Source organism: Condylostylus longicornis, unplaced genomic scaffold, assembly GCF_029603195.1.
Source record: "Condylostylus longicornis isolate FDR11 unplaced genomic scaffold, ASM2960319v2 ptg000005l, whole genome shotgun sequence".
Taxonomy (NCBI): Eukaryota; Metazoa; Arthropoda; class Insecta; order Diptera; family Dolichopodidae; genus Condylostylus; species Condylostylus longicornis.
The window spans coordinates 3,813,594-3,826,032 of record NW_026577974.1 but is presented as its reverse complement, the minus strand read 5'-3'; the positions used below and the strand labels follow the sequence as shown (position 1 = coordinate 3,826,032).

At 25.1% G+C, this 12,439-nt stretch overlaps 3 protein-coding genes across 7 annotated transcripts; 2 read left to right on the top strand and 1 right to left on the bottom strand.

The window, feature by feature from the left end:
• Positions 1 to 170: 170 nt before the first annotated feature.
• On the bottom strand, positions 171 to 2,295 carry LOC129615874 (alpha-(1,3)-fucosyltransferase B). 2 transcript variants are annotated; one of them, XM_055531277.1, is made up of 6 exons: positions 2,146 to 2,295; positions 1,996 to 2,066; positions 1,863 to 1,935; positions 1,251 to 1,654; positions 1,014 to 1,191; positions 171 to 945 (listed from the first exon to the last, which is right to left on the bottom strand). In XM_055531277.1, the coding sequence occupies exons 1-6, from the start codon at positions 2,233 to 2,235 to the stop codon at positions 472 to 474; spliced, it is 1,290 nt and encodes a 429-aa protein (XP_055387252.1). In that variant the 5' UTR covers positions 2,236 to 2,295; the 3' UTR covers positions 171 to 471. The 2 variants fall into 2 exon arrangements, with proteins under 2 accessions (XP_055387252.1, XP_055387261.1); XM_055531286.1 differs by having other exon boundaries at positions 173 to 945; positions 1,996 to 2,049; positions 2,146 to 2,277.
• Positions 2,296 to 3,027: 732 nt separating this feature from the next.
• On the top strand, positions 3,028 to 4,402 carry LOC129615728 (mitochondrial import inner membrane translocase subunit Tim23). Its single transcript, XM_055531098.1, has 4 exons — positions 3,028 to 3,230; positions 3,304 to 3,583; positions 3,885 to 4,054; positions 4,121 to 4,402. Exons 1-4 carry the CDS (start codon positions 3,170 to 3,172, stop codon positions 4,237 to 4,239), a joined length of 630 nt encoding a protein of 209 aa, XP_055387073.1. The 5' UTR covers positions 3,028 to 3,169; the 3' UTR covers positions 4,240 to 4,402.
• Positions 4,403 to 5,063: 661 nt separating this feature from the next.
• LOC129615702 (uncharacterized) lies at positions 5,064 to 11,648 on the top strand. Of its 4 annotated transcripts, none has more exons than XM_055531063.1 (12): positions 5,064 to 5,178; positions 5,424 to 5,933; positions 6,829 to 7,499; positions 7,655 to 8,415; positions 9,115 to 9,430; positions 9,524 to 9,759; positions 9,818 to 9,972; positions 10,040 to 10,258; positions 10,324 to 10,558; positions 10,645 to 10,786; positions 10,860 to 11,056; positions 11,132 to 11,648. In XM_055531063.1, exons 2-12 carry the CDS (start codon positions 5,466 to 5,468, stop codon positions 11,323 to 11,325), a joined length of 3,594 nt encoding a protein of 1,197 aa, XP_055387038.1. In that variant the 5' UTR covers positions 5,064 to 5,178; positions 5,424 to 5,465; the 3' UTR covers positions 11,326 to 11,648. The 4 variants fall into 4 exon arrangements, with proteins under 4 accessions (XP_055387038.1, XP_055387062.1, XP_055387055.1 ...); XM_055531087.1 differs by having other exon boundaries at positions 5,151 to 5,168; XM_055531080.1 differs by lacking the exon at positions 5,064 to 5,178 and adding an exon at positions 5,265 to 5,351.
• Positions 11,649 to 12,439: the final 791 nt, after the last annotated feature.

The window sequence follows — 12,439 nt, the reverse complement described above, 5'->3', positions numbered from 1 at the left end:
AATTAAACGAAATCAAAAGATAACAATTTTAATATTAAAAATTATGATTTATTAAAGAATATAATAATGTATGTATACATATGTTGCATATATTCATTAACTTATTATAAAAATATATTTTTATAAACTTATACGATTTTACATCTTTCATATGAACTCAAGAAAATATCATCGCAAAAAATAAAGAAAAAACCAAAAGAAAAAAGTGAATATATTAAATGATACAGAAAACCTTAATGAATCATCATGATTACAATGTTCTAATTTTATCACATATTTTTTTATTTTATTAAAATACTTTCTATTTTTCTAACAAAAATAATGAATAATGACTTTATACATTTTACTAATTATATTTTGAATATGGAAACTTTTTTAACAAAAATAATGAGAATAATTTTAAATGGTGGTATAATATTTTATATTAATTAAATAATTTTAAAATGTTAATATTCTAAAAAAAAAACAAAATTAACATTGTCCTTGTATAAACATTTTTTCTATTTCCAAATGAAAATCTTTTTCCGTAAATGGTTTATTTCTTATCAAAAATTTATCAAGAACATCTCCTTCACATTTTCCAGATTTTATAATACTTTCCCAGGAGTTCCATTCTTTAAACTCAGTCTTCATTTTAGGATATTTTGTACCATTTTCACAATCATAATGATTTGAAGTTGCAATGGCTTCAAAATAACTATGAATTTTCTTACAAATAAAACATTCAAAAGAATTGAAAATATCATCGCTAGTATCATATTCTTTTTCAAGCAATGTTTTTTTTAATAAATTATTTGAGATTGGATCTTCCTGTGAGTATTTATGGTTTAAATATTGATTATATTCAATATCATCTTTATCTAATTTTTTTAGAAAATTTGCTAAATCCTTAGGGCTTTTATAATCTTCAATTAAAATCACAGATTTTGGATTTGGCATCCAATCCTAAATAAAAAAAGATAAATTGGATATATTTAACTTAGTTCAATTAGTGTTCTGATGCAAGTATATACCTTGATTGTCGGTGAACCGAAATAAATGGGAATTGAACCTATAATCAAAGGCCTCCAAAATTTTTCAGTTATATAATCATTACATACTCCATTTTCATACGATATAACAAATTTATAACGAGCTAAAAATGTATAAAGTTCATCCGTATTCAGCGTTTGTAAATATTCATTCGTTAAGCTATAAAAAAAAATATTTTTTTCAAATGTAATTTTAGGATTTTATTTTCTATAACATACGAATCCGGCATTTCTCGATTATTTAAACATTTGCCATATGAATCAACATCAATATATTTCATAAGTTCTTTAACATATTCATTCCTTCCTGACATTGTATCGCAAATGGATTGTAGAAATACAACTGGTGCCAATTTATTTCGTAATTTACTTTTTTCTCCAATTGGAACTAAATATTTTCGAGTTCTTAATGAATCATAATTGTTTAAATACTGCACGGTTAAAGGCATACTGCTATATCTACTAAAAGTTGAAGTTATATTAAAATGTTTAAAAATATTTTTGCTATATAAAAATGGAACATTTTTTGGTGATTCTTCGTGGTACAAGGCCCATAGATGATCTTTTGATCGGGGTAAAGGTAAGTCTGTTACACTTAAATTGGATCCATAAAATGCTATTGCCTATCAAACAGAAAATATGAGATTAAAACGATTGATTCCGGAGTGAGTAAGTATTAATAATAAAAAATAATTAAAACTATGTATGTATGTATATTGTAAACATGATAAAAAAGAACCTTTATGTGCAAACGATATTTTATCAATAGATAAAATTGGCACTATTAAAAGACTTATTTAGCATGCAAACTAAAATTTAAAAAATTTTAACCTTTGTATTTTCATTATTTAAAAGGCTCCTATCCACAGTAAATCGACAAGATGCGAAACCACATTCCATTGATCTAAAATTTTAATTATTGAATAATAAAGATTTATGCAATCTTTTTCTAGTATTCACTTACCTATCATAATTGGGAATAATACTTGTCCACCATAGTATAATTGGAATTTTATTGCTAAAATTTTTGGAATGCTAAATTAAAATATTTTTATAAATATCTGGACATATTTTAAATATCTATAAAGTAAATATGAATTAAATGCTTACTTACATTTTCAGTCGATTTTCGATTTAAATAAAATAAAAGCAATACACCTAATGAAGACAACAAAATATATATAAATAATTTTTTATAGCGCATTATTAAATATTTTTTTCTCTAGCTAAAACATTTTGTATTAATAATGTCAAAACAACTAAATTGAAATAAAAACTTCTGAGCGAGTTTATTATCATTTAAATATTTTCAAAACAATCTTATCAACACTTAACAAGTGATTAATGAACTTCGCAATGTCAGAAGAATATTATTCAGCTACACAATCATTTCACACATTTAATACAATCAGTTGCGCATGATTGAGATTTAATTTATTTTTGATTTTCTTTCAATGTCGATTATGTATTACAATGGGGTTGATAAAGTTTTGGTTATAACTTTTTAATTTTTTTATTTGTTGTATATGTAAAATTAGAGACGTGGTAGAAAATAATAAAGTCAAAACTCTGTTCTAGAAAAAATTTCCAAATTTTTTATTCGCACTCTGTTTTAAACAAATTCTGGTTTGATATTAATTTTATGTTCTTCTTGAGCAAAAAATACTTTTTTCAAAACAAAATGTAGTCTTTAAATGAAAATTTTATATCGTGATTGTAATTTTGACAAATTTCAAATACAACCAAGTTATATAGTATATTTTAGAAAAAACACGCTCAGTTAAAAAAGTTAATTAATTTTACTAAGTTAACACAATTGATAACTCGAAAAAGGACCTAAAAATAATTTATATGATAACTGAAGCGTAACTTTTCAAGAAACTTTTTTTGCAATGACAAAAACTTTGGAAGAACACTGTACTTGTAGTAATAAAACAACACGTGAAATTTTGACATTTGTCAAACATAATACTGTCATTATCTTTTACCAGTTTCATTTTTTTCCCGTATTGTCATGTTGTGATCCAAAATTAAATTAAGTTTGTAAAAAAAGTCTTACTAAATAATTCAATAAAAAATTTGGATTTGAAAAAATATAAAGAACCTAGAATTAATTAGCATTTTCCAAAGAATAAATAATGAGTGATGATTATCTTAGTAAACCTTTGTCCCTAGGTGGTAGCATTGGTTCATCATCTGGTAAGAGTCGCGAATATGCTTATGCAATTTTGGAACAAATAAGAATTCTAAACAAAATTTTGTTTGTTTTTAGATTTTTCTGCACCATCTTCGCCATCAATAACAAATGAAACAAAAAAAATTGCTCCACTCTCACCTTATTTAAATTATGACACAAGATTTTTACAACAAGCACAACCCGAATTTATTTTTCCAGAAGGTGCCTCTCGACAGCGAGGTAGATTCGAGTTAGCATTTTCTCAAATTGGTACAGCTGCTATGGCCGGAGCAGGTATAGGAGGTTTAGCAGGCTTTTATAATGGAATAAAAGCAACCGCTGCATTACAACAAACTGGAAAACTAAGAAGAACTCAGTAAGAAACAATTTATATAAAAAATGCCTAATCAAATTTTCCAATTTCTTAAGTATTTTAAACATTCTAATATTTTTACAAGAAAATTTTTTTTACTAAAATCAGTTAGGTTTTTAAAGCAATAATTGAATGAAGATTTTTCGTTTTCAAGTCAAAATTTTAACATTTCGATTTGTACACCTTTGATTTGTCTATTCTATTTATTTTTCCTATTACATCTTATGATTAGTTTTATTTGTTTGTTCATTTATATAATTTTAGTACCTTTTTAAAAAAAACTTAACCCTTGGTGGTATTTTAGATTGTTAAATCATGTTATGAAACAAGGTTCTGCAACTGCCAGTACTTTAGGGACAATAACTGTTATGTATTCCGCATTCGGCGTATTTTTACAATGGATCAGAGAAGAAGAAGATGAAATTAACACAGTTATAGCCGGCACAGCAACTGGTTTGCTGTATAAGTCAACAGGTTTGTTAATTAAATATTTGTTTGCAAATATTAACAAATTTGAATTATTTGTTTATTTAATTTTAGCTGGTCTTAAAAAATGTGCTCTTGGAGGTGGAATAGGATTAGGCGTAACTGGATTATATTGTTTATATCAATTACTTCGAAAAGATTCGAATACATTTTCAAGGAACTCATTTTTATAAGTGAAACGTAGAATAATTGGTTTATTTTTAGTTTAGATTTTGTTTTGTTATTTAAAGAACGGTTTACAACACGAATCAAATTTGAGGATTGAAAATCTTGTAGAACAAAAAAATAAAAAAACAGAAGATCAAAAATATACGTATATGCATTTGTTTATTGGAATCAGCTTTTTTGTAAATACAATAAATTTGGAATGTGCATTAGGAAAATAGGTTTAAACTGATGACAAAATTGTGAAGATATTTGTTCTTTAATTCGTTGAAAGAACTCGCAAACTTATTTTTAATCACCTAAATTTTTGACTAATTTTCATATAAAACTAAAACCTACTAAAAACCTGTAAAAATATCAAGATATCCAAACTCAAAGGTATACATAATAATTAAAAAATGTTTCTTTTTATTCTTGTACGTCGTTCATTATTTTAAATGAATTTATTTACCAAGAAAGTTTTTCAGTTCTAAATCTAATTTAAAAACATTGCAAATTATTTTCTTATTACACGATCCTAATACGAAATTAAAAATTAAAATTTCTTTAAGTTGGGCACCGTCTCTGAATACTATTAATCTATTTTTGTTATGAGTCCTATTTATTTATATCCTACCTTTTTGTTTTAACAAAAACTAAATAACTTCGAAACTAGAGCATAATTTTAATTCAACCATATCTCTTTAAGTTCCGTTAAGTATAAGAAATCGTTATTTCAAGTTTTTTTTTCAAAAATGCTAGTATTATAATAATTACTGTGATTGCCATCCCTTATTTTTTCGAATACGACCCTTATAATTCATTACAAATTAAATAAATGTCAAAGACCTATAATGACTGTCATTGAAAGTTTTGAAAGATTTTACGCAAAGTAATTTTTCTGACAAAATATATAACTATTTTCTAAAAATAAAATAAAACTTGTTAATTAATACTGGTAATAAGTTGTAAGTTTAATAGTTTAAATTTAAAGGAATGCATGTTATATTTTAACATTAGACAATTTCTTTTAATAAGCAATTACCGATAAAAAACATGGAAAAGTTTTTGTTATATACAAAATATATTTTTCAATAAAGTGATCAAAATACCTAGTACTAATTGCAATAGAATCGGAATTGTAAATCATTTTGCATTCATTTCTCTTTTTTATTAATTTTATTGAGTTGTTTTTTTTTTCTTGATGTTGTAGAATTAGAATTAGAATATTAAATTATATAATGCTGGCTGTGAAATGGGATCAAAAAGAGGTTTTGCTATTACAATTCGTAGGACAGAAGTTATTGTTCAAATACCATTGAAAGATTTACAAGATGATGTACAATCCTATCCTTTGGACAGTGGAACTTTAGTTCGTACAAGTGAAAAAGTGAATAATTTCAAAAATGTTTTAATTCAAATTATAGATTATTTTAATAAGAACCCAGCTTATGATAATTTATATAAATGCAAATGCTCTGATTTAAAAGAAGTTTCTGAAGATTGTTGGCCATTTTTGATTGCTATTAAAGATGCCAAAGAAAGATTAAGATTTGCTCAGGATAATGAATTAATAAAATATTGTTTATTTAAAAAAGTCAAAGATATATTATTAATTTCCGGAAGGAAATTTAAAAAAACAGAATCCTATTGTGGTATAATAAGGCATATTGGTCTTGTGCCTGAAATTGGCCCCGGATATTATTTTGCAATTGAAATATTGGTAAATAAAACATTTCTCTATCCAATTTTTTTTTATCTAAATCATTGTTCATTGTGTAATTTTGTATAGTGAGTCATTGCATTCATCATTGTATGAAAAAAAGTCGTAGTATTATTATTAATTAATATGAAATTTTTTGTAAAAATTAACTTTATCTACCAGTAGGTAATTAAATTAGAACAGATATGAAAAAATAAATAGATATGAATAAAGATTAAAGATTGGCCTATCTTAACGTTTTTCCAAAATGATTAATGATAAAATAATTTGTGTATTGAAATATTGTAAAATACAGGTTGTTATACATTTTATTTATGTACGTAGGTAGGTATAGGTAGGTACATATATATGAGATTATTTACCTAATTAGAGAAAAATTTAACACTACCTCGAAATTCATTAAGCTAACTAATATTTGCCAACATTTAATTTATGTTTAATCCCCTTACATATGTATAGAGTAATCTATATAAACGTATAGATGGTATTAACAAAATGTGCCAAATCTTGTTAAATTTAAAGAAAAATGAATAAATGTAGTTAAGTAGGATAGCCGAATATAATATTAAAAAAAAACTTTAATCGAAATTTCATTTTCCAAAGTGATAAACCTTTAAAATATATACACCAAAATTAAGCCAATACATTTGGAAAGTTGAAGATTCACCTAATAATGAAAAGTATGTATTTGCACGATACTTGTACTTACTGCTTATTATATTATTTATGATATAGAATGAATTGAATGTGTAAATATTATTTGTATTAAATGTAGTTTTAAATTAATTTTAATGCGGTGTTAGTTATCTGTTTTCAATAATTACACTTTCATTAAATATTGTTTTTTTTTGTAAAATTAAGATAAAGATATTGATTTTATTATTTGACCATATAGACTTTGGGGAATGGATATTCTCCTCAAGCCGATGAAATAATAGATTTTGCTGAAAAATATACAAAATGTGATGCTCATCTATCTCTTATTGTAACTGCAAATTATATTGAACAGGATACAGAAACGCTTTCCAAACCTAAGTTTTCAACACGTGATCTATTGTGTGGAACATTAGATCGTGCTAGATCAGCTTTAGGTTTCACTTCTACAACCACCGCTAACGATAATTTTTACAGCAATATAAAAACCTTTAATAGACAATCACCCAAACGGCACTCATTAAGACAAAATTCGTCCTCTACTAACAGGAACAGTTATGTAGATTCTAATAGATTTAGTTTATTAGCAGCAATTGATAATAATAATTGCTTAAATGACAAACAGAATAAAGAGAATGATTTAAATATACCTAGTGATGATGAAAACCCCGTAATGGAACAAAAGAATTTTAAAAAAAATTTTAATAGTTGTAATGCTTCAAGAGTTGTAAATTCTTCCCATATTCCAAATACCTGTACAACAACGAGATCTACATCAAGTACATCAACAAATACTCCATCATATAAAAGAAATAAAGCGACAAATACTAATTTTCCTGATTTATCGAGCGCTAATTCAACTAACTCAAAAGAAAATGGCCACCATATTACATTCAACTTGCCAGGGAATTGGTATATTAATATTTCATTTAATTGTTTTTTAATAAATCATGCTATTAATCATAATTTCAAAATTAATATCTCTTAGAAAATGTTATTTTTAATTTAATTTTTTTGTTTAAATTCAATATTTCTTACATATTATTTTAAAAATTAATATTTTGTAGTGATTCAAAAGAAAGTTCGCATCAAAGAGACGACGAAAATTTAATAACGTTAACAAATGAGGAATACGTTAGATGTGTTGAAAATTATGAAAAAAATTTAGAACAAAAACAGCTTCATCAGCAACAACAACAGCTACAGCAACAACAACAATCAATTATAAAATCATCAATTAAAACACCAACAAATAAAAACATTCCACCGGTTAGCATATTAAAGCAACCAAAATCTAACTTAAATAATAGTGGAAATATTAATACAAGTAATTCAAATTTAAGTAATAAAAAAAAGCCATTGGCTTCTGGAACGACGACTGTTAAACCAAATACCATATTGAGCCTTGAAGATCGTGATATTGTTGTGATCGATACAGCGGATATTAAAGAATCAACTATGAATGAAAGTAAGGTTATTGTTCTAGATAATCCAAGAAATGAAGTTGATTTGGCTGATTTATTGGGTACAAATTGGCCTTCTACAGCTGGTGATGCAGCATTAGTATTAAATACTGATAAAAGTAGTTCTGTGCATATAAGTAGTAGTAGCAATAGTAGTGTTAGCAGTTTTGGGAAAAGTGAAAGAAATAAATCAGCAAATCCAATTTCACATATTATGAGTTCCAAATCAAATATAGATAATAAGCGTAATAAAGAGAATATGAAGCATGTAAATGAAGCAATAAGTAATAATAGTTCATTTGATGATTCTTCAATTATAGGGGGTTTAAGAAATTCAAATATTGGAAGAGGAAATAAAGAAAAAAGTAAGTAATATTCATCAACTATTCAAATTATTTAAATATCATTTAAAATCGAATTTATAAAAAAGGTCATTGCGGCAATTAAAAAATAATAATTGAATAACTAATGTAAAACTTTCAATTTAAAAAGAACAACTAACGGTACTTACTTTGAATATCAATATTCCCTTAGTCTCTGAAACTTCTAAAAATAAATTTAAAAAACTGAAAAATGAAAGAAAAACAAACAACAACTTACTCCATCTGGCAGATTTCAAAATAACATTTTTTTAGTGCATATAATTTCTATTTTTAGTTTTTGATTTTCCGAAAATAATTTCACTGTAATATTTCGAACATTAAAAGACTTCCTGAATTTCTTAAGTAAAAAAAAAATATAATCAAAGTTATAACAAGAAATATTAATTAAGGGCTTACAGAACATAGAGTAATAGAGTTAGAAAATAGGATTTATAAATTAAAGATAAGATTATTGTTTTAAAAATTTATTCTGGTTCAATTGGGGGAAAAATGGATTTAGACCGCTGTAGTTTTAGTGAAATACCCTTAACAGTATTGGAGCACTTTGAATGGAGTGATGATGATGAATATTATAATTTTGCAGGTTATTCACTTTGTGCTGAAATTCAATTTATTCTATTTTATTTACTTTTACTCAGAATTTCAATTACTAATTCTTTGGATATTTTTTTAATATTACAGAGTTGAAAAATATTGAGCCATTATATGACAATACAAATTTAATTTCATCACAAGTACAAGCACAAAATGTAATGCATAATGAGCCTGAAGATATTTTTGTACCGCCATCACCATTAAGTGAAATTCCAGATGATACAGGTTTAGGTGTAGGATCAATGGTTGAAGTTTCTACGGATGTTTGTGAGGATTTATATGGTGTAATTAAATGGATTGGTGTCCCACAAGGATCGAAAAATGTCATGGTTGGAGTTGAATTGGAAGATGATCCAGGTGAAAGACCATTAAATTTAACTGATGGTGTACATAATGGAGTAAGGTATATAAAAATAAATTTTATATTATTCTATAATTTTAATTAGCTTGTGTTCAAAAATTTTGATTCTACTTGAATTCTTTAATTTCATATTAGATATTTTAAATGTCCTGAAGGAAGAGCAATATTCATTCACCCAAGTCAATGTTCTATCGATCGAAGATTTTTAGAAATTGAAGTTCCTTCTTCACAAGCGTCTTCAGTCATTGGAGCAACTGGTATATCAAATAATTTACCTATTAATATTAGTGGAAAAAATGCAAAAGCTTTAGATGCAAAAATGTTTGGTCAAGTAGAATGTCCACCAGTTGTGGGCTCGGTTGCTCCCTTAAGTAAATAAAAATGATTGTCACTAGTTAATTGCGTCTTATCGATTTGATTTTATTGCAGAAATTTTAAATCTTGATGAATTGGAAGAAATATGTGGGAAATTTAAAGGAATTCAGGGTCATCACAATTCATGCTATTTAGATGCCACACTATTTGCAATGTTTACATTCACTAGTGTTTTTGATTCCTTATTATTTAGACCACCAGAACCAGAGGTATGTGTAATTTTTTACAAATACAAATAAGTTTCATGCTTTAAAAATTTATTTTGTGAATTGAAAGGATATTTCACATTACGAAGAAGTCCAAAAAGTTTTAAGGGAAGAAATTGTAAATCCATTACGTAAAAATGTTTTTGTAAGAGCTGACAGAGTTATGAAACTGAGGCAACTATTAGAAAAACTAAGTTCCGTAACTGGTTTAACATGTGAAGAAAAAGATCCTGAAGAATTTTTAAATAGCTTGTTAGCACAAATATTAAGAGCAGACCCATTTCTTAAAGTAAGATAATAGTAATAAAACTTTAATGAGAAAAAGACTCAAAAATGGAACTCTTAAAATTTCAGTTAAGTTCCGGGCAAGATACATTTTTTTATCAATTATTTGTTGAAAAAGATGAACGTTTATCATTTCCATCAGTACAACAGCTTTTTGAACAAAGTTTTTTAGCATCAGATATTAAACTGAAAGAAGTACCATCGTGTCTTATAATACAAATGCCACGTTTTGGAAAAAATTTTAAAATGTATCCAAGAATTTTACCATCCCAAGTGCTTGATGTTACTGATATTATAGAAGATTGTAATTTTAATAATTAAAATTTATTAAGATTTATTAAAAATATTATTTTTATATTTTATTACTTATTCATAAATATGTAATTTTAGCTCCAAGACAATGTTCTGTGTGTGGAAAATTAGCAGAGTATGAATGTCGTGAATGTTTTGGTATGTTACAGTGTGGTGTTGGATTAGAAAGTACAGCTTTTTGTAAAAAATGTTTGGAAACCGTTCATTCCCATGCTAAAAGGTAAAATAAATTATTCAAATTGATAAATTTATTTATTTTTTTCAATCATGTTTTTTTTTTTTTTGTTTTTTAGGGCAAATCATACCCCAAAAGAAATATCTGTGCCACAAGATTTTAAAATAATGGCAGAACATTTAAATGTTCCACGTTTATTTATGGAATTATTTGCTGTAGTTTGTATTGAAACATCACATTATGTTGCATTTGTTAAAGCTGGTTCTGGTTTAGATGCACCATGGTGTTTTTTTGATTCAATGGCTGATAGAAAAGGTATATTAAAATGAAACAAAATTTAATATTTGATTGAAAACTTTATAAAGAATATTTATTAATATGGTATTTTAGGGGAACAAAATGGATATAATATTCCTGAATTGGTTACTGTACCAGATTTACCTCAATGGCTATCTGAAGAAGGTGCACGTACAATAAATGAGGCAGCTGCAAATGATAAAATGCTACCAGAACTTGCAAAAAGACTTCTTTGTGATGCATATATGTGCATGTATCAAAGTACAGATGTAATGATGTATCGATAGATTTGATTATATATTTTTTGAAATCTAAATGGTAAAAAGAAATTTGGAAAAATATTTAATGTATTATTTTAAAAAAAAAAGGAAAAAAAAATCTATAAAAAAAAAAAGAAAAAATAAAAAAAATTATTTATCGGTTTTTTTGTTTAATTAAACTTTTGTTAAAGAAAAAAAAAATTATAAGTATATTCATATATTTACGTAGTATTTTATTATTACTTTAAAGAATGAAATGGGATTAAAAAAGGAATACTTTCAATTGTATTTTATTATATTATATTATATTATATTGTAATATATTAATTATATTATATTATATTCTATTATATGCTTACATATATGTTAAAACAAAAAAAAAATATTTATCCATTTATTCTGGAGTTATGATGAATTTAATATTTTGCTTAGAGTAAAACAAAAAAAAAAAATGAACAAAACTATTTTCGTATATATTAATGGAAAATTAAAAAAAAAATTAATTTGATTTAAAAAAAAAAAAAACTATGTAATATCATATCATGAATTTAATTTGTCTTTAATTATTGTAAGGAAGGCAATACAATACCAAAATTAATAGATATGTTTGGATATTATAAAATTGAGAAGTGAAAAAATAAAAAAAACACTGAACTATTTTTTAAAAAAATAGGTTTCTACATCTTACCTGTTAAATAAAATTTCAAAAAAAAAAAAAAACCTTAATAATTTACTTTTTAGAGTAATAATTAATAAAACTACAATAAAATTCTTTTAAAAAGATACTAACATTGAAGTTTTAATAAAAAATCATTAAATTTATATTCTGTTTCAAAATTTTTCACTCAAAACAAATTGCCTTAACATAAGCCAATTTTTTTAAATAGTGTCTTATTTCAACCTTAAAGAAAAATGCAAAAATATATTATATTTGTTGATTTCAAATTAGAACTGTTTATAAAAACAATAAAAAGACTATTCTACTCGGTCCAAACAGCAAATTATCTAATATTGTAATAAGAATGCGAATTAAGTTATGGGGATTTTTGATAATTCAGATTATGTTAGGACTTTAAGTCCTGACATAAATGATAAGAATTTTTTTTGCGTCATCACAGATTTGCATGATCTAACTAGTTTA

Bases quoted from the DNA above. Each gene is read 5' to 3' on its own strand.
- LOC129615874 (XM_055531277.1), bottom strand. From the start codon at position 2,235: ATGCGCTATAAAAAATTATTTATATATATTTTGTTGTCTTCATTAGGT. The intron at 1,655-1,862 runs GTTAAAATTTTT...TCTGTTTGATAG, and splicing joins TAAATAATGAAAATACAAAG to GCAATAGCATTTTATGGATC. The intron at 1,192-1,250 runs GTATGTTATAGA...TTTTTTTTATAG, and splicing joins AATCGAGAAATGCCGGATTC to CTTAACGAATGAATATTTAC.
- LOC129615702 (XM_055531063.1), top strand. From the start codon at position 5,466: ATGGGATCAAAAAGAGGTTTTGCTATTACAATTCGTAGGACAGAAGTT. The intron at 5,934-6,828 runs GTAAATAAAACA...TTGACCATATAG, and splicing joins ATTTTGCAATTGAAATATTG to ACTTTGGGGAATGGATATTC. The intron at 10,787-10,859 runs GTAAAATAAATT...TTTGTTTTTTAG, and splicing joins GTTCATTCCCATGCTAAAAG to GGCAAATCATACCCCAAAAG.
- LOC129615728 (XM_055531098.1), top strand. From the start codon at position 3,170: ATGAGTGATGATTATCTTAGTAAACCTTTGTCCCTAGGTGGTAGCATT. The intron at 3,584-3,884 runs GTAAGAAACAAT...GTGGTATTTTAG, and splicing joins GGAAAACTAAGAAGAACTCA to ATTGTTAAATCATGTTATGA. The intron at 4,055-4,120 runs GTTTGTTAATTA...ATTTAATTTTAG, and splicing joins TTTGCTGTATAAGTCAACAG to CTGGTCTTAAAAAATGTGCT.